Below are 21830 nucleotides of genomic sequence, written 5' to 3' on the forward strand. Positions count from 1 at the left end.
ACTTCTGCCGAGTCAGAAGCTCCGACACGGACGCGGAGTCGCGCTGGCTGCGTCGCTCGCAACCGACACCGAGACGCGGTCTCGTCGCCGATGACAGTTGTGCCACGAAGTGGGATACACGAGCCTAACAGCGATCATGATCGTGCCCGTACTCGCGAACCGTTCGTTCCACGGTGAACCTCGGACACGTGACTCGGAACGTGACGTTCGCCAGCTCCCACGTGTCGTCGCGTGAACCGATGGATCGTTTTCGGTGGCCCGGTGCTCGTCGAAGACACCTTCTGGAGGACTACGAAGGTACCGTTTGGTTTCTCCGCCGCGTACGAGTGCTACGAGATCGCGATTCGATCCTCGATGCGTTTGGACGATAATTAAAAATTCAAGTGAGATCGGTGGCTCGCGCTGTTAAACGCGGAAGCATCGATGCGTTATCGGGACGCGTGCACGCGACTAATTACCGTGGTCTGGCGCGCTTACCGCGGCGGATTTCGAACGGGGCCGCGAAAATTATTCCGCTCTCGACGCGAGGTTCCTCCTGGAGCGCGTGCACCCGGTGAGATCGCGGCTGGCCGACGAGTTCGTTACGTCTCCGCGCGTATCGATAGGTGTTGTCCGCGTGTATACGTAATTGGCGGCGTGTTTGCACAGTCTGGCTGCTGCAGCGGCAGCGGCGTCGTCGGTTTTCGCGGTTGACAACGCGCCGCGATAACGCCGCGACTCGACCTGTCCCGCCGCGCGTAATTGCCATCGGCCTCTCTCTCTTCTAAGCGATTCCAACACGCTGGCTGCCCGTCTGGTTTCGCGTTAATCGTCCGATAGCCACCGCGAAGAAAATCGCGTATCACGCGCGGACGCGCGCGAGTGATCGTTAGTGCCGCGATTCCTGGCTGCGCGGGAATCACCAAGGACGCATCATGGCGGAGACAGGTACGTGCGTTTCACGAAACCACCTCCATTAATCGATCATCCAAAAGTAAGTCGAACGGTCGATAGCAACATGGCGCACGATTTTTCTTACGGTCGAGTTCTGCGATTGTGATAGGAGTTATCGGTTCCTTATTATGAGTACTTAAGGTTATCAGCGTCGGGGAAGCTCGAACAGACGTCTGAAACAGAAGTCTGAGAAGTCTAGATACTAAACTAGTTCTAGTATCGATTACTTAAAGCAGAGTTGGGTGCATTTTTATCCAGATAGCTGGCAACGGGTACGAATAACGTTCTATCCGGATAGACCTCCTGTCATTTCACACTGTGTAAACAAAAAAACCGATATAATTGCAACATTGAAGATTTCTTAAAATAAATTTGGTCGCGCGAGTTGGAGACATGCACTTTGCGTTATCGGTGACGGGGAACCTCTAACAGATGTGAAACACAAGTTTTATTTTGGGATATTACACTAAATTTAGTTTCTAGTTTAACGTCGAACTACTTAAAGATTGTTGCTGAAAGAAATATCGCTGTACGCGTAGAATGACGATTTTTTATCAAACGAGCAGTTTTTCATCATTTCTTAAACCCCAAAGACCATATAGTAAAGTGCAAATCGTAACATGTAGACCACAACAAAGAGCGTCAACGCCAAAGCATCAAAGAGTGTACCTAGGCTATTAAATTCCCCGATTCGAAGATCATAAATATCTCAGGGGGTTTTGGACTCGGAATAACGAGTCCTCTTGTAATAAAGAAACGAGTTTAAGAGTCCCAGACGCAAGGAAGTCCACTCTCCCTTTCGGTGGCACAGAGTTAATTTACATCGACCATATCAAATGCATACTAAATCCACTGGTCACAGTGATTCCTACCCTTTTGGGCAAAGTCACTTAAAAGGGCAAGAATCTGTGGCTACGCGTTTGATACACTCGGTGTGAGAGTCCAATACAGCTCCCCTGGGGACAGGACCCTTGCTAGATTGCAACCTTGATTCTTGATTTGCGTACGCCGGAAGTTCCCCGTATCCACCATTATTAAACCAGCCTTCTCTTTGTTGCGTCCACAAGTAGATCGACATTTTCTACCCCCCCAGATAGAAAAAAAAAATTCGTTTGGAGTGGCTGGTCGGTTCTAAACGGTTATCTTCCCAAACCTGGTGCAACGCGAAGACAAATGTCCCGCTAAGCGCGGCGCCCCCGCGTTATCTCGGATTAAAATCTTAAATGCGGGTCAAACGGTTCGGCGGCCACGTGGCACGGAGGGCTCATTAACGCACGGTAGCAAAAGGACACGCACCGGCTCGCCTCCTTTTACCTGGAACAGATAACAGACTCGTCTTGCATAATCGTCCAGCCCGGACCCGCCATCCTTCTTCGGCTATTTTTAAATCCCCGGCCAGCACGCGACATCTTGCTACCCGGATACGCGAGTCACGGAAAAAACCGCGGATCTTGTTTACTGCTCGACGAAGTCGCGAAAAATTTCCTCGATGTCCTCTATACATATTTTAAAGTTGCATTAACTAATTCAACTTTGTTCTCCGTAATAAGCTATCACTGTACACCATTCATGGAACAGTGCTGGTTCGGAAGCTTACTTTCTCGATAGAGAAGAAGACCGATCGAGCGAAGGGTGGGACCGTTTCGATACGGTATCGCGACTCCATAAATATTTAATGAACCTCCGCAACCCTTCGATCTGACGAGGGTGCGCGGATTAATTCTCCCGAGGATAATCGGCTGCGCGCGTTTCCATTGCGATTAACTCGTGTTAAGTAATGTTTATACCTGTTTCTACGAACTACTTGAGCAGCGTAACTTCAGGATTCTCGTCAGTGCAAGAATGCAACGAAGAATTCTTTCGTGACGATAAACCCGGTTATTCTTAACACCGTCGTCGAAAATAAATGCAGATCAAATTTGAATGCTTCGAACCACCGGGACAGAAATCGCCGGTTACGTAATATTTTTTACAGGAAAAAGTTTACGGTGCACGAATGATAAAAATAGTCGACGACGCCGGGCAACAGGTTCCGCGGGGGAACGCGAAGGCGTAGTATTTTTCTAACGCGTCGAGGCGTTCAATTATGAATTTGTTAAGAGAATACGGGTCTATTACAATGTCTCGTAGAAAGAACACGTTTCGAGCGACCGACGCGCAAATATTCCATTCCATCGGGCGCCGTTTGCAACGTGCAAACAGTCCTCGACTAATCGACCGACACGACTTCTCTTTACACACGCGTGCATGTAACATTACCATTTAAAGTATATGCATCGCCCGCGTTGCAAAGTTACTCCTCCACGTCCCCCCCCCCCCCTCCGCCTATCGTAACGCGTGTTTCGACGTTATTGGTCGACTGACATTTCCCGGACGCATTGTTTGCAACAGCTGGTTCCGCGGCGCAAACTTTGCCGCGTCGAACATTAATAACGTAGACGTTTCTTTTTAATTTTCAATCGTAGTAAATGGTGCTGTGCGCGACGTAACGGGAACGGTATTCGCCGGAAATGCCTCTGAGTGTACCAAACTTCAAACAGTACGTACGAAAAGTAGTGTAGGGAAGTGTCTCTCGAGTTTCATCGACCCTCGAGCGAAACTTTTTACGAATGTCCAGGGTTAAACTAAATTATTATTCTCTTAGTATATTTAAAAATTTCTGTTTTATAAATTGAGGAACCTTATACGACAAATGGAACAAAATTTGCTATTTTTTGTTACTTGGTGAGGCAAGGGGTTAGGGTCTGGGTTAGGTACTGCAACGAGGCATTGGAACGTTGACCTTTCGCTAGTTACCACTTTGTAGACATTGTCGACCAGAGTTTGAACTTTGCCTCACCTTCAGGTGGCAACTACTGCGAAACCCGAATTCGAGGGTGATCCGTGACTACTTCGGGGTGAAGACGCTTCGCTGCGCTTCTGATTTAGTGGATTCGTAGCCACGAGGTCGGTGTTGGGGTGTCTGGTAGCTTAGAGAAGCTTACATCGGGGATGAGGAATGACGGGGAAGCGCGAAGGTCTCGCCAGGTCTGGATGAATTAAAGATTGATAATCCGATCGAGCGTCGAATGCGTTCGATCGCTTCCTACTCTTCCAAACTGTTGATTATGAAAAGTTAGTTGCGGTCACCCTCTGCTGGAGATGATTATTCCACTTCGCGAGGAATTCTCAGAGTTCTGCACGAACTCCCGTGGCGAATATAATTACGTGGATTCGAAGAAATTAATTAAACAACGTTTAATTCGATAAAGTCCGAGTCCGCATATTGAACGCGTCTTTACGGTGTTTACACAAAGTATCTCAGACGCGATCGCGATCTAATTATCTTAATTGCCGGTGGCTGCGATCGCCGGAGCATGGATTGAAATCGTTGCACCGTGGAAATCGATGGAAAACGAATCGCCGGACGTGGCGATTTTCACGGAAGCTTCCCATTTCCTTTCCAGCGACTATTTTCGCGGAGTCGTTCCAGTTTTCCTCGAAACGTTTCCGTTCCGCCTCGACCAAACAAGTTTTTCCAGAAACTGTCATATTCGATGGAACTCGCGCGAGAAAACACGGACCGTTACCGGAAGTCCAGCAACTTCCATGGCGCGCTTAATTCTTTCCCCCTCGATGGTTTCGCTTTCTTGTTTCTCGCTCCAGTAGGATAGCAGTTTGTATAGTCCCGGTAAAACTTTCGTTGTTCGTTTTCTACGTTCACCTCCCGATCCTCCGATACTCCAATAGATTTAGATTCCGTGCTTCCTCGCTGGCAAGGGGGTTATTAGGCACTCGATCGTGTTTTAATGACAGCTGTAATCCGGAGATGGTTCTCGGAACGATCGAGATTGGCGAGGGTTGCTTTAATTCCAGGCCACGGGCGTGTTATTTCGCTGGTTTCTCTTAATTTCGGGGTCTCGGGTACTTCGACAGGAATTCTCCAACCGGTGCCTATAAATTGACACTCCTACGCGCAGCTTCCTCCGCAATACATAACTATTAAAATACTTTTCGCCCACGAGGTCGACTTAAAAAGTTAAAAGCACCTTCCTTTCGATCGATGCTATACCAACAATGAGTAATATTTGCAAAATGCGATGTGGTTCGATGCATTCAGAAGCACGTCATCGCCAAAGTCAACATTCCGCGACAGTTGAGCTCCGATTCCAACGAAGGCGGATCCAGAACTTTAAAATCAACCCTCGTAGGCAGAAACTTTGTTTATCAAAAACACGCAACTAAAAAACAACGAGCTGGGAATGTCTGGTGACGGGGGAGACTGTGGAAGAGGATAGACAGGCGGGATAAAAAAAAAGGTGGGAATAATAGGAACCGTGGCCGTGAACAACTCGAACGATTTTCCACAATGGCATACCGCCGACGGCCGATACCCGTTCGAAGGGCAATAAATATTTCAGCTAACCACCTTGTATAAGGCGTGCTCCGCAAAAGCGTTCCATTCATACCGCGGCATAACTTCGCAGCGATGTACAGACTCTTTCCGCCTTCCCCCTCCACGTCGCTGTTCCCGCCCCCCCCTTCTCCGCTCGCGTGTCCGCATTGATACATATACCCGGGGCCCCCTTACGGTTTACGAGCTGCTAGCATGATTTATCGCGATCGAGAACGCCGCGAGGATCATTAGAAACATCGTTCGAACCGCGGAACGTCGAACCGGGATCGGCGATCGCACGCATTGTACTCTATCGATTCCCTCCGTTCGACACGGTTTGCTCCGGATCCCGCGGATTCATTCATCGCTGGGTCAGGGGGTGGCTTTTAACGAGCAGTAAATTGCAGAGTACGAAAACGGGACGCGCCGAAGATTTGTGGGTATTTTATTAGGTCGCTGAAAGAGGTTTATCGTTTTTACACGAACATCTGCTTTAAATAGACAACCATTTAACGACGATCTAATACCCTGTAGATCCAGGGTGGTTTCACCATATACGCTGGTGTCTTCGCCAATCAGCTTGCATCCAACTACATTCTAAGAATTTTGTTCGCCAAATCAGAGTCCATTAACGGGTCTGTTAAATCGATAAGCTAAGATTTCCGATTCCCTGTTCATCGATTGAATTACGGTACGTATCGGCGTTTACAGCAAAACCAGGCTGGTTACGTCACGTTTACTCTTTTTCCGCCACCCGTACGTGCGAGTTTACCATCGATGAATTGCTCAATCTACAGGTTAAACGTGATTTCGAACGCGACGGCCTAATTTCTGCGCGTTCGTCAAACTTCAATCGGTTCTCTGCGCTGGTTCGCGGTGAAAGCAACAAACGGTGGGTCGAGATAAGGTACGAACCGTTCCGCGATCGCATTCTGTCGGTCTGTTTCGACAAAAATATATTTTCCAACGAATATGCGCGTTCATTTTGCAGCGTCGAATCGCGCCCGTGGTACCGTGTTTTCCAGACGTTCGATGGGAGGGTCGCCGGTTATCTCTCACGGTCTTCCGATTTAATTAAGCACGGTCTCTGCCCGAGCCAGGAACTTTCGATATTAGGCCCGGCCCCGTATCTATCGAGTCGAGCAAGCAAACTCCAACTCGCACACGCACACGCACACGGGGTCCACGGTGGTATGGGTGATCCCGTTTCCAAAGTCCGAGAGAGGCGAGGCGGGGTGAAGCCTTTGTTCACGACGTTGGATCTGCCGGGCTTTCATCCCCCCTGGCCTCACCCTCCCCCTCCCCTGTTCCCGGTAACCCTCCGTCGGACGGTGAGCGTCGCGACGCCTCCTCTACCCACTCTCTCACCGTTTCTCCGTTCCTCTCTGATTCTCCCTCTCGTCTCGCCTTTCCGCCCCTTCCCCTCCTGCGGCTCCGCCGCGGCCTTTGTGCTCTTGTCAACTTGTCAAACTACCCCTACCGTGAGCTTCGCCGAGGCAGCATCCAATACCAACCCCGAACCAACCGCTCCACGCCGCTAGCTAGCCGAATCCTCGCTTCTCACCCTGCCGCCCCGGTCTACTCCACCCAATTTCCTCCTTTTCTCCCTGATCCTACGTCGACCACCCTTTCTCTGCGAGCTCTTTTCTGTCTGTCACGCGACTTCCAACGACAGCCGGCCAACTACCGGAAACGTATTTCCTACGGAGAGGTGGACCCACCGAGGGACGATTCTGTCCCAGACTCTAGGTTCGATCTTACTTCGATCATCGCCCCATCGGAATCGGTAGCTTATTCGTCGCGTTTAACAGAAAAAAACAATCGCCTCCCCCCCCCAGGAAGGAATTTCTGGCTTGGATGGTCGGCTGTGCGCGAAACGTTTCCACTCGTTCGCGGCTTTTGTGCCGCGTATCGGCATCCGATCTATTCGAAATATTCCCATAATATCCTTCACGCACCGCGATCCCGCCTAGGAAATATACCACGGGGGCAAAGAACGGTGTTTCCTCTCGATAAACGATATTAGCATTGAAACGCGCGACGTGCACCGATCCCAGATAATCGACTTCCCATTTAATAATCATATCTGCTAATTGTATAATATCTGCTGAACGCGCGACATGTGTCCCGGCTAAACGTTCCCCCCTCGTACCAACCATTTCCGCGATTATCGCGACGCGATATCAGCTACTCGCCCACGAACGGCCACGTCTTTCGCTCGTTTTGTTTCGCAATCGACCCCCTTTTCCCTTTTTACGCCTCCCGGCGTTTCCTCGAAAGGTCGATTCATAGATCAACGAGAACCGGCGAAGCAAAATTCACTCGATAGGAAATTCGAACGACTGTACACTGAAAGAATAAAATAATTATTATCATATCGATTTCGAAGATGAGATCCTCGAGCGCCAACACGATCCTCGACAACACGAGCCAACCTACCTCCCTGTTCTCGCAGTTTCGCCCCCGGAGGGGGTCGCGATTCACCCTCCGGGCAGCTATCAGCCGAACAGAATTTTTTCACGAGGGTGTCGCGCGTTAATTCGGAAAAAGCGCGTCCCCGTTCCCCCGACGGCGACGGGCCGCAGTCGCGACATAAATTAACTCCGGGGGTAATTATTTCAAAGTCGTGGCGGCCGGGGGGGAACGGGGGGGGGGCGGGGACGACGGAACTGTTGGAATTTTTGACTCACCTTGTACAAGCTGTCTGTGCCGAGAGCGAAGGAGACATACGGTGAGCGAAACTCTCGAGCCGGGGTGAGCCCGTACAACGTTCCGGCCGAGCGAGCCTGGAGCTTGATTTATAGGGTGGCGTCAAAACTTTCCACTCTCCGGCGTGTCTCGACGGTCTTATAGGCAACCCCTCCTCGCCCTCGCGACGAAATAAAGGCTCACCTTCCGTAATTTTAGGTCCGCCATCGGCGTTACCAGCTAAGACGCGAACCCCCCTCGCGTTCCACCCCTTTTCTACCCCCGTGGACCACCGGCTGGGGGAGCGGTTTCACCTTGGAAGGACATCGAAACGGTCACCCTTCGCGTTTAGAGAATTTTAACTTCTGCTTGCACGCAAATTTATTTCGGTAATTATCGAGCCAATGAATATACAATATAAATTGTTGGCGAATAATATTTGTGAGTTCTCGAACTCGGGGGTTAAAAATTGCGATCTTTAATTCGAATCTGTATAATTTATGAACGAAGAAGAGTAGGACAAAACTAAGCGATAAGGAGTGGAACTGGTTATCGGTCATGCTCGGTAAAAACAGGATTACTGTTGGAAACCTGTACCTGCAATCAGTGGTTCTGCATAGACGGGTCCGATCAGACCCGCGGTAAATTTCTCGCTGTCCGCGACAAATTATTTTATTGCACAGTTGGAATTATTCGAGCACCGTTAACTTTCGCAAAATGGCGAGGTTTAAGATCTACGGCACATGGACGTAGCGTAAGGATAGGAAAGATTTATGTATCTTTTCCGATGAGAGTGCTCGAATGCTCAGATCTGTAGGTACATTTGCATGAAAAGTAACGAGACAGGTTATAGAAACATAACGTACTGGTAATTTTATGGCGGTTCCAATGTTTTGCTCGAAGATACCAGCGTAGATCACTTGTGTTCGATATGGGGGCGAACGTGTAAGCGTCGTACATCGAAGATAAATGTCGCCACGTGACACTTTATTTGCTCATAAGTCGTTTGCAATTAATCGATACAATCAATCAAAACAGTTCTTAATTCAATGCTCCGTATTCCCAATCTGTCTTTATTTTTTAAAGAACCCACCCAGGTGTCGAAACCATAAATTTTTTTCACGAACGCGTTTTGATTGCTCAATGTTATGTCTTTTACTTTTACCCTGAAAATACCATAAAATTTCGAGCAGCAGCTAAACACGTACAACCAAGTCGCTCTCGAATTAGGGCCTCGAGGGTTGTTAGTCGCAACGAATGAGCCTTAAGGCATAACGAAGGGTACCCTAGTGTTTTAGGGTACGCGTATAGGTCTCGTCTCATCGGTCAGCCACGCATCCATAAATTATGAATTATACCGCAGCCCTAACCCTTTCAGCCTGTCCCTCTGGAAAGCAACCAGCTTGCATCATGAATTCTAATTACCCTCTTTAAATCGCGAGGCACGCCGTCAAGGTCTCGTTACGAGCGAACCCAGAATCCTATTTCTCGTTTCTTATTCCGCCATCGCAACACCCTCCGCGAGGAACTTGATTTCTCTATCTACGCGCGACTTCTAAAGTGCCTTTAGAAAATTTTTCATTGCCCCTCGATGGCAAGGCGAGATACGACGGTCCTCTTTGGACGGCTATTAACGAAGTAGAATCTAGATTTCGTGGAAACCCGGTGTACGACTTTTAACCTCGTTGCTCGAGTGAAACTCGACGGTTCTCAGGGAATGGGCTAGCCGTGTTTTATATGCACCGGTATGTACGCAATACTCGACCGACTCGAGATCGTATCTGGCCTAGCTTTGTTGCGCTACGAACGCGCATCCGCGTGCCTTCGTTAAAACTTTTACGCATCGAATGTGCTACAACTTCGAAACACTTTCGTCGTGTGGAAGCTCCTCTGGGCAAACGATTGCAATCAAATTGTTGCACGGTCCTCGAAACACTTGGAATCTCAATTTTAAAACGTTTTCTGGCACAAAGAAAGTCTACACTGGTGCACACACCTTGAATAAATCCTCTTGACTTAAGATAGAGAATCATCAGAAGTTTAAAAACATATATTAAAACGTGATAAACGAAACGTGGTCGATTCACCTTGATAAATTATGCAACCCGCATGCTAGTGCCATGTAGGCTAAGTACAGGTACCGGAAAATAATTCCAAGGATATTAGAGACCATCAGGAATTACTGTCAAAGATTAATAAAAATTCCACGACTGTTAAGTGTCGTATTTATGTATTAAAAAACAGTTATACGCGGTGCGGGTTGTATTTTGCTGACTCGAACATGCTGAACCCTGACCCACACAGGTCGGACACGACTATTACGTATAGGGGTCAATAAAATTGATCGGTTGCTACTAAGAACAAAAGCAGTATAGATAACGATAGATGTTACCGAGTGTAAATAAATCGAAGTCGAAACTGGATTCGTTTTCCGAGGGACCGTTTCGACCTTCGAGAACCGTGGGCCCCAAAAGAGAAAGCTGACCGCCCTAAATTTCCGCACAGACCAGGTCCTAGACAAAAAAGTTTTCCCGAAAAAATGTGAAAGTTAGGTAAGATTCCGTGATCCTTGGCTTTTCATGCGAAACCGGCGAAAGTCGAGGAACAGAAGTCAGCCCGGAGCCCTTGTGTTAGGTGTTGGACGTCCCGCTGCGAGGGAGTAGCGCAAAATTCGAGCAGCTCATTTAGGTCAACGAGCGAATTCTCGGGGTTTGCTTTTCCCTGTTCCCAGGTTTCTCTTTCCTCTGTTTACGGTTCCCGAAATCGATCCACGGGTCCGAGTTTTGCGTTCAAGGCTCACTTTTGGCACGCGTCTATAAACTAGTCGCGTGACTCTATCGATTCGTACATGCGATAGAACGTGTACAAGGTACCGTACAATGGATACCTCGATAGTTGCACGCGAGCCTCGTCCGTTACACTGTGTTGACAAGTGGAATGGTCACTTGGCAACAAGTGAAATTGGAAGCAGAAGCGCTCGGGTCGAGATCGATGACGAGGACGGGTCAATTATTACCCCGATTCTGTCTCTAGGTTACGAGTGCTATAACGACGATGAGAAGCTGCTCGACCTGTCAAATAATCTAAGAATCCTCGCTTTTACTAATTTATTAACGCGCGGTATTGTTTTACGCACGATGGCTAGTATCCTTTGAGATCTACAGGATAATTGCACACGTTGTATAGAATAGTTGGCTGCGATGCAATCATTTTCTCCCATTCGTTGTTGCAATTTACGATTAATTACCGTGTTCAGTTATCTCGTTAGAATAAAAAGAGTTTAGCTGTCTTTTAGTTTGACGCGTCTCGTCAGGGTGATTTCCATAAATTATGCGCGAAAATCCAGTATATTCATGCGCCTGTCCGAGGCGTCGTTGTCCTGTCGTACATATTAATGCGATCGTTCGTGGAAGAAACATAACTCATTGCATCGAGCTTGATCCGTGCTCGCGATAATTTCCACACTTCGAACGAGATATGAAAACGTCATACGTTACCTGTCGCCTGATGAAAATTGTTTCGTATTTCTACATCCAATTTATCTCGAAGTGGAGACGGTTTACCGAAATCTGCGGAAGTTATTTTAATAAAAGTGGGGAAAAAGGACGTTTCAATGGCGAGGAACGTCGAGGAGGATGTCCCTTAACGGATTCGAAAAACGGTGAAAAAGGTCGACCGCGCTCGGACCGATAAAGGTTTCATTGAAACGACTATATCCACGAGAACAAAACGTGTTATCGAGCGCGACTGCCTTCGATTCGCGGGCGGAAAACACGGGGAAAAAGCACCGGGGGGTTGAAACCCGTTGAAAAATACGAGCGTTGATAATCTCGAACGCAGAATTGAGAGACGACGAGAAGCAAAAAAAAGTAAATAGAAAACAGAGGTGGTAACTGACGCCGCGGCCGAAGTAAGTTGAAAACGAACAGGGGTGGGAGGGGGTGGGGAAAAAAATACGGTCGTAGAGGGTAGAAAAAAAGGGCCGAGGGTGTAATACATATCGTCGGATAGCAGAACGTCGGTGGAATTTATCTGCGACGTTCATGGCCGACTGTTTCGACCCTCTTCATCCCCCTCCAGACCGTGGCTCCCTCTAAACAGAAATGCTCCGGTTCCCAGAGGTCCGCGAGAACCGCAGAGCGTCTCTGTTTATTAAATACGACGACGCCGTTTTCAGCGCGGCTGTTTACTCCGCCGGCGAAATAATCAACGCCGTCATAATTCTGGAGCTTTTTTGAGAGATCACCGCGAGAAAGTTCGAGAGATTTACACGGCAATTCTCGCCTTCGAGGGATAAAGTCCGGGGACGGTCTTGAAAGCGGGGTGGGAAGCGATTTTTATCTTGAACCGAGGCCGACCGCGTATGGTTCGACGTGGGGAGCTAATGGGATACGTTGTAACTTCAAAGCGACGGCGCTCGAGCCTCGATGCGTATATTGATGCCCTCGACGAGGTTCTTTCGATGAAAATGAGGGCACAATCTTGTTGGAAGACACTTGTATTTTCGAAACTCAAGAATGTTACGGTTTTCGTTGTTGGTAACTTCAAAGCGACGGTGCTCGAGCGTCGATGCGTATATACGATGTACATGCACGATGATGTATACCGTTTTCGATAGATTTGTGGTCGCTGAAATTGAATCTGGCCTTAGAAATGGCGTAACATTAAATCTTCAACGAAATGTTATTAAATTAAAGAGAGTAGCGACATTGGTTTCACGTGTGGATGGTCAATAAGAGAGAACGGGCGTCGAAAAGGAGCAAAAGAGGCGAGCGCGGGATTCCTAGCGGGGCACGTCGTTCCGGTAGATTTCGCAATCAGCCGCGAGAGGCGCGGGGAGCGGTTGGAACACGGTCCTGTTCGGTGTCTTCTCGCGGTCAGCTGACGCGAGGCGACGCTCGCGCCGCGACGGTGGGGGGAAATGGAATTACGGATGCGGCGTGCGTGCCGGTCCGCGGAGAGCGGCATAAGCTATTGGGCGGCCGGCTTTTGAGCGGCCTTGCAAACTGGTTTCCTGCAGGCCGACTCGATTATGCTAATCGCATATGCATGTTAGCATTTGGCTGATCCGCTGGCGTGTCGGTTCTCCGTTCACCGGGCGCTAGTGCGTGCGTGCACGTACACCACGACCACCAGGATAGACGCAGGATATATTGCGTGGAGCGCGATCCTTTTCGATGGAGCAGTCCAGCTCGAAACCTTGATCGCGGTCACCCTTTAATGCCGAGTCGACCTTCCGCCAGCTGGACACCTTCCACCGCGCGTAACGGTATCCCCACGTTGATTTCCCTCGTCGCTGTGCTCCCGCGCTATTCTCCGTTACTCCTCCGATCCTTTTTTTCCTGGATGGCTCCTTGGACTACTTGCTCGCGCCGCGTTCGGATTGTTCCCGCATTCACCGGCTCCCTCGGCGATCCTCCGCACTCCTGACACACAGAAACACACCGTCCACGTACCACGTTCCCTCCAACGAACCGGCCTTTTCTCACAATTCAGATTTCCCGCCTTTGTGAACTTGATTTATACATTAAGGATTATATCCCGTTCGCGTCACACGCGGTGGTCGATTAAAAATTATTCCGGAATAGGAGAGATTTCAATGCGTGCAGGTTGTAGTAAACTATGCATTACCGAAATACAGAAACGGCTGTAATACGAGACCTAAGGCCAACCATTTTCCACCGTTTTTGTATCCTCGATCGCTCAAGTGGGTTTCACACGTCCAATACGCTGAATCTCAATAAGGGCCTTTCTATCGACGGTCCTCCATCGATCTTTTTCAAGTGCTCCGACATAATGCCGTCCTCTTTGCGCAATTTTCAATGCTACCTTCAGAACAGGAGTTTTTTTCCCCCCTCATAGCGGAGAACTACTCTCACAGTTGATTCTATTTTTAAATGGTACGTGAAAAACTACGGGCCTAAAGAAACACGATCCAATGGGTTTCCAGCATAACATGTGGTCAGGATGGTTTCGTATCCGGCCGATTCGAGATATCAGCACGCTCGAAGACGCAAAGAAATGGCGTTCCCCGTTACTCCCGAGAGCTACGCGTTCGCGGTTCTTGAACAACTTGTTTACCGATTACTAAGGTAGTCTGGCTGCACCGTGCGCAATTCTGATTCCTTGGAGTCTCCGTGGAGGCGGGGTAAACTCCTCGAGATATACTCGAGCGTTATGAAACTCGATAACCTTGTTTCGGGTACGGAAACACGGAGAAGTTGACGTCAGTTAACGGGCTCTTAGCGCCCGTGGTGTCTTGGTCACTTTAATCCGACTCCGGGACAGGGTTAATTCGATTCGAGATCGCGTTCTCGGAAAGATTTCGTCTACGTTTACGACGCGCGAAACACTCGCGCCGATAACATCGTTCAGCATTCCATTCTGCTTGTGTCTTCTCGCGTGTACCCGTGGTTTTGTAGATTTATGGGCTCCGTCGAGGTGGCAAGGCATCGCTGCAATGAAGGGATGCAACGATAAGGCAGCCAGCGACTCGCGGTTATCTCGTTCCATTTAATCTCAATTCACCGCAATTCGCGAGCCTATTTCGGTCCGCCTCGCCACGAATCATCGAGACTCTCGCTACGCTCGGATAAACTTCACTCCGTTACCAACGAAAGCCCTAGACATCTCAAGATCACGCGGAGAAGTTGATATTCTTTCTCGCGATGTAAAACGGCGCGAAATGTTGTTTACGATCGGAACTCGCGGAGCTCGAACGCTGAAAATAATCAAAGCTCGACGCGGAGAGGGAATAGATCGTCGAATTAAAATTCCACCGTGTCCTGCCGATTGTCACGATATGCGCGATCGTGTTGCAAACCGGCAATGCATGTTACTTTTTTTGTTCCAACGATTATCGTTTACTCGGTAGCTCCGTGTCGCGAACGCCGTCGAGCAAATGCCTGTGTCAAAGAGGATGGAGGCGAGCTTGATTTCATATCGCGATAACGCGCAGCTGAGCAGCTAATTTGCTACTAATAAAGGCGGTTATTAAGAAACAAAAAACGTCCGGTAATTATTCCCGTTCGAATTGGGTCGCGGCTCGAAACGACGACGAGAATTCTACGGTCATTGCGAGTCACCTCTCCGAACCGGTCTCGCGTAACATTGCATGGTTATTGTAACGCGTATTTTCAATTAGCGACCTACAATTAATTCAGTCGAATACAACCGACGATTAGCTTCTAATTAGATTAAGGATACCGGTTTGCACGCGGGAATTAGTATAAATATTCATCATCTTCGACTCTCTTGTGCTACGCGCTTGTTTACGGTGCGCTATTTGCCACTGGCAGACACTTTTCTTCATGTGCGTCAGCGACATTAATTATCAAACTAAAAAAAAAAAACTGCTACAGTAGGTGTTTAAGACTTTCGAAGTCGAGGGTGCAATCTGACTCAGAAACGTAAACGAAAATTAAGGAAATATAAGGACAGTTTTCTGACGTCTCCTGGAACCTCGATGCCATAGGTGGCCCATTCGAGGGTCCCCGTTTTACGAGCTCCTTCAGTTTTACGACCGTTTTACGGCGTGCAAACGACTGCCACGAGTTACGGGCCCCATAACTGTCAAATCCCGCCACCGTTCGCGGGTGACAATCTTTAGTGGACCAGTCCATCCGCGCGATATCGCGTCGTTTATTTAATCGGCCAGTTTCGTCTGCCTACCGCCTGGACGACTTTGTTATCCCGATTGGCGGCCATTAGTTTATCGCGCCGGGACCTGGAATTTGATCGAGCGTACAAATGTTTCCCCAATCGCGGATCCAACGTTTAAGATAAAGAACAACCGAGAATTCCTCCGTATACGCGTACGCAACGTCGAATAGAAAGTGATCTCTGCTTGTAAAATTCCTGTTTCTTAAGGGAGGTCCAAGAATTTCTAAACTGCTCCGTTTTCCGTCCGCTTGTCTTCGATTCGAACAAGTAGTTTTAATTGCCATTAAACGGGAACCGCTATTATACAGGCTGGGCAGTTCGAGAAACGTTTGTGCAATTGATCGAGAGCAATTGGATCGACGAGTAGACGGAACGAACTCCGCGACAGCCGCTGTTTACGGAAATCGGAGCAACAACGTGCCCCCGGGGCCGCGATAACGGCTACTACGAGGGACAAAGAAATTCCCCGGCGGGAGCCATTTTGTTAACTAGAGGCCATCATAGCTGCCTGACGTCACTTCCATATCCAACTATGGCGTCACGTGACGCTCCACCCTGTTTTCAATCACCTTGGCCCCGAACCCACCCAGCTGTCAGACACGCTCCACCCCGTTTTTTCCAGTTCTTTCTGCTATCGCCGTCGCCATCTGTCGGCTATCACACGAACTCCTTAGACCTTTTAAACGGCTAGCTGGTTTATGCCTCTTCCGGTCGGTGTCACCACCGAACGCCGCCCGATGACCCCGTTTGCCCTCGACCTTGAAGAAACTCTCAACCTCCCGCCGATCGGTCCGCGCGACCCGTCGTTATCGTTTTCCCCGAACGTTTCCCATCGGCAGGAAACGGCTTTCCGTCAGGAGCCAGTTGCCGTGTAATTAAACGCGGGGGGAAAAGGCGGAAAAACGGAACGTTTCGCGGAGGAAAACAATGAAACACGGGACACGTACCCGATAATACCGGGGCGTGACGTTTTCCCATTCCGAGCTGTTTATTACACGGCCGGCGTAACACCGATCGCGTTTATAATCGCGACGGAGTGGTCGGGACGCGGGGTCAACGAGAAAAAAAAAGTTACGAGGGAGGAAGGGTTGCGTCCCAATGGAAACGAGACGCGAGCCCTCTCTATCTCCATCGGTGCAGGAAGGAAGTGAATAAATAAGAAGAAACATACGTTACGTGGAATAGGGCTGTTTCGGGGGAAAGAATACGGTGAAGGCGAGCCCCGTAAAGCGGGAATTGAGTTAAAATCCTGCGAGAGAATTTATACGCGATCCGGGATAGCGGGGAACAAACGGGGGAGGGAGGGGGAGTACGGAGCGCATGGAATCGCTATCGGCGGCCATTCATCAATCCGGGGAATCAATACGCTGGAATTAATGAAAGCGCCGCGCGAACAGCGAGCTAGCGGCCGGAATGTTAATCGCGATCGTCCCGCGTCCGACCCATTCTCGTGTACAGCGAACTCCCAAGGGCCCCACCTCCGCCCGAACCCTTCAACCTGCCGCCCCCCCCCCAACCCTCCCCTGCCTAGCGTTCGATCCCTTGTACATCCGCCCCCGCGACCCTACCCACACTCTCCACCATCACCAACACGACCACCGGGCTGCCCACAATACCGTACGCGCCCGTACATTCTATTCCCTCGTTTCGTAGCCACCTTTTTGCTTTTATCGCTGTCGATAGCCACGGACTTTTGTTCGATCCTCCCTCCCTCTCTCTCTCTCTCTCCCTCACTCGCCATTTTTGAGAAGGACGCCCCGTAATTCGTGACGTTCTCCCTAAAATAACGAGAATATAGCTCGAAATATTATAGAGATTTGGGGAACATCAGGGGTGGTATACCTACAGTGGAACATGATCAAATTATTGTTTTGAAATATTCATAGTCTTGCGCGTGTGTCGAAAATTTGTATACCAAGACGGTTCAAGGAAATTGATCGGACTCGAAAGTTTCGAAAGTTACGGAAAGTTTCGGAGCACTATTCTAAACGACTCGAAAGTTTAGCGGACCAAGCTGATTCGAGTCGGGCTCAGGCCTTCGCTACTTGCTAACAGAGGGAGTGGGGACGGTTTCACGGCCAATTTACCGAATACTATCTCCACCAACTTTCTTCAGTTCCACGGAGTGGTACGAAACAATCGGTACACAGACTCCCGCCTCTTCGCGGAACGCGAGTCAGGCGGCTAACTTTAAACCGACGTTGCTGGACAGACGAGGTACACGAGTAGACCTTACACCATATGGAGTTTCGTCGCCCCATATGACTGCCATACCGACCTGAAAATTCGGAGGTGATTTTAGCGTCCTCTTCTCACGAATGGCGGTCGGATGAGAAACTATTCACTGAGTTAGTATTGCTGGACAGAAAGCTGTGTGTGGGAGGGATTGAAAAAGGCAATCAAGTATTATCGGACCAGTGCCCGAAGGAAACGGCCCCTCCACTCACACATACTAACGCATAGCCACCTTGTATATGAATTCAGACGCTTCGTATAGCTTCGGGGATTCGAGGAAGAAGTATTTGATTCTGATAATCTCCTAGAATAGTGAATATATTCTATAGAAATTTATTTATGGAACAAAACTCATTTAGAAATTTTTGGACGAAATTAAAACATTTCAAATTGTGCTAAAAAAAATATTTTCAGTTGCGGGGGCCAATTATAATCATTTTTTGTGAATACACATACGCCCGAATTTCTACTCACTTTCGAGAAAAAAATTCATTACCGAAAATATGGAATAGAAATGTTTCCCCGTTCCGAAAATATTATTTTTGATTCCGTATACTTCGTCTGTGGTTGCTGCGTGACACACGGTCGGTATGGAAGGGTTCCGGGCGAGGATCGAGAGATCGGTTCTGAAGGTTCGACGAGATGCCGCCCGATAAAGGACCGACGCGTCCTTAATGGAGCTCTTGGATCCACGAACTCCGCGCGAACTTTGAATCATCGAGTATTTTTAAAGCTCTCTCTTACCTCAAAAACTATCCTTAAATCTTTGAATCATTATTATACGTTCTAATATCGATGGTATACGAAAAACTGAGTTGGACTTCGGTCTAAGTAGAAACAGTAAGCGATGGGCAGACACGCTCGAACAATTTTACTCTCAATTTTCGTTTTGTTTCGTCCCCTTCTCGTCTCGACGTTCGACTACCCGGAATTCAAAACGATCGTGCGTTTCTAGTTACGCACTAACGAGACGCGCGAACCCCCCCGGCGGCGGGAGCAACAAAAAAATTAGTAGGTCGCGGGGAATCTCGGCGAAGCGTTCAGTAGCCATGCTGCTTAATGGACGGGAATTTTTCCAAATTTAACGATCGTTTAGCCCGCCCACACAGAAGGCCCCGGGGCAAGTTCGGCGTCTGGGCGATGGCCGTCACCGTGACGAGCACGTGTGTAACTCGCCTTCTGTCACTCAGAGTCAAACTCCGCTCGGTTCGCCCGGTTCGTCGGGCAAAGATCATCGCGCGGAGCTGTCGCTGGTCTCCGCGTCGTGGACTCCGTGTAAAACGTTTCGCGACTACTCGTTCGCTCGAGGTACGGCCAACGGACAAATTCGACACCTTTTTCTTCTGTCCCGTCGTTCCTTCGGCGGAATATCGCGCGTCGCGATCAACGAACGTGCCACGGCAGGAAATTAAAACGCGTCGCCTGTTGTTTGGTGTTGCAGGTGCGGCGCAACTTCGTTAGCAGGGTGGACAGAGGAACGGAACGTGTCTGGTGCGGCTTGGCGCTTTGAACGAAGGTACCACACCGAAGAAGACGAAGAACTCTGATTACCATCTTCCCCCCCTCGTGTACAAGTTTAAACTTCCCCCCCCCCTCTTCCCCCTAAACCCCCTTTATTCCCCCCTATCAAGCCCGCAGCTTGATAACTTACGGTTCTGTAGTGCTCCAGTTTCTGGTTTTTCTTTCTTCGTTGGTGAGCCCCAGTGTGATAGCGGGAGTAAAGGAGAAAGGAATCCGATGATACGCGAGTGATTCGCGACGATGGTGGTGTGATAAAAAAAAAAGAGAAAAAAAAAGAAGGAAAGAGTGTGCCGCGCGTGTCGTCCGAGAGTGCGCGGAGGAGAGTAAACCGAGAGGAATCGCGACCAGGAGGAGGTGATATTGTATGTATAAATAGAATAGGTATACATATATTAATATATATATATGTAAGGACGTGTGACAGTGTGTGTCCGTACGCAGAGAGTACAAAAATAATAGACAGAAAGGAAAAGGAAGTAACGCGGGAGGATTAACCGATCGAGGAGAAAGAGGACGGAGTGTGAGAGTACGCAAAAAGACCGAGGTGGCATTAGCAGGTGGGACAGGTGGGACAGTAGCATGAGTTCGTACTTCGCGAATTCGTACATCCCGGACCTGCGTAATGGCGGGGTGGAACACCCGCATCAGCATCAGCAGCACTACGGTGCCGCCGTCCAGGTGCCCCAGCAAACGCAGTCGGTTCAGCAGCAGTCTCAGCAAGCCGGGGACCCTTGCGACCCTACTCTCCTACGTCAGGGAGTGCCTGGGCACCATTATGGGGCCGCGGGCAGCCAGCAAGATATGCCTTATCCGAGGTTTCCGCCGTACAATCGGATGGATATGCGTAACGCGACCTATTATCAGCATCAGCAGGAGCACGGGAACATCGACGGGATGGGCGGTTACAGGTCGACGTCCCCCAGCCCCGGCATGGGTCACATGGGACACACGCCGACCCCGAACGGACATCCGTCCACTCCTATTGTCTACGCGAGTTGCAAGCTTCAAGCGGCCGCGGTCGATCATCAGGGTAGCGTGCTCGATGGACCGGATAGCCCGCCTCTCGTCGAGTCCCAGATGCACCACCAGATGCACTCCCAGCATCCTCACATGCAGCCGCAGCAACCTCCGCATCAGCAGCAACAGCAGCCCCATCAGCATCTTCAAGCCCAGCAGCAGCACATGATGTACCAGCAGCAACAGCAGACGCAGACGGCGACGCAACAGACCCAACCCGGTATGCATCCCCAGCAACAGCAACCGGCCCCCCAACACCAAGGGGTGGTCGCCTCGCCCCTCAGTCAGCAACAACAGGGTGCTCCTCAAGGCGCGGCAAGCGCCAACCTACCGAGTCCGCTCTATCCCTGGATGAGAAGTCAATTCGGTAAGCAACCCTCTAAAACACCCCTTCTCAACACGTTGACTTGTTACCCTTAATTAGCTCAAGACAGTTCTTGTGCATTACTTTGCAACCCAGAGTGATTAGGAGCTGCTTAACCTGGCGTTTTTAGGACACTCCAGCCTGTGCATTTAGATTAGGATCACTGTGAAATCGTGCAGTTCCCAAATATCCTTTATCTGTTGGACTGTAGCAAAACGCCGATCGGAAATCGCTATCGAGTAAAACTTTTCAAACGCATCGACGCGAGACCGGAATCGCGCTTAACCGGTTCCCGCTTCCCACGGGGAGTAAATTAAATTCAGGAAGAAACTGCGCGGTTTATTAATGCTCGCGCTTGAACGTTATCGACCGTCGAACGAGTTACCGAAAACGACTGTTTACATAAATTAAAAGGAAAAAGAGCTAGAAAGCTGGTCGCGGTAGCGGAGGCCGCGTCGAAACGCGTGCAAGTTATTCCGCGCGCGTTTCTTCGTTCCGCCTCCCGGTGGCGGCCTCCGGAGCCACGCGGAAGACATCAATTTACTTTTAAAAACGAAATCCTTGTATCAGAAAGAGAGGAGGCGGAGGGGGGAAAAATGGGGGAATTATATATTCGCGAGCACGGTAATCGGAACACGTGACGTGGTTCTCGAAAATAGGCTCAAGGCTTCCTCCGGTGCGATCAAAAATGTTTCGTAGAAAGCAAGGTTTCTAGAGAGGACGCCAGGTAGCCGGCCGCTTTCAGATTTATGCAACACAGTAGGTAAAACTAGACCACATTTGTACGGTTCGCAAGCCAAGATTGGCATAATGTCTCCAGTTTCTAGGTATACCGACGTCCCGAGTTATTTATTGCCCTGACCTTTTAGCCCGGTAGTTTCACCACACCGTACACCGTCCTCTGCCCCCCTCCTCCTCACCCCCCCATAAAAGTTATCTTGCTGGCTGCGTTCGCGTTGGCTCCGCAGCTTGGCAGAGCCTCTGCTCATCCACTTTTATTCCCATGATATCTCGTGGTCGCTCGTTTCCGCTCGA

The 21830-nt window shown here is 49.5% G+C and overlaps 1 protein-coding gene across 5 annotated transcripts in view; it reads left to right on the plus strand.

Annotated features, from left to right (window-relative positions):
- The window catches only part of LOC122395991 (homeotic protein antennapedia-like), a 127193-nt gene that overhangs the window by 92391 nt on the left and 12972 nt on the right, over positions 1-21830 (plus strand). For 2 of the 5 annotated variants that reach the window (XM_043394031.1, XM_043394028.1), the window contains exon 2: positions 19335-20798. In XM_043394031.1, the coding sequence (XP_043249966.1) occupies positions 19994-20798 (805 nt within the window). In that variant the 5' untranslated portion in view covers positions 19335-19993. Of the gene's footprint in view, positions 1-786; positions 974-3399; positions 3473-19334; positions 20799-21830 lie in introns of those variants that run through there. The other 3 variants (XM_043394029.1, XM_043394027.1, XM_043394030.1) reach the window with 3 other exon arrangements.

This window comes from Colletes gigas, unplaced genomic scaffold, assembly GCF_013123115.1.
Source record: "Colletes gigas isolate AHSC1104 unplaced genomic scaffold, ASM1312311v1 Colletes_gigas_Sc00006, whole genome shotgun sequence".
NCBI classification, from domain to species: domain Eukaryota; kingdom Metazoa; phylum Arthropoda; class Insecta; order Hymenoptera; family Colletidae; genus Colletes; species Colletes gigas.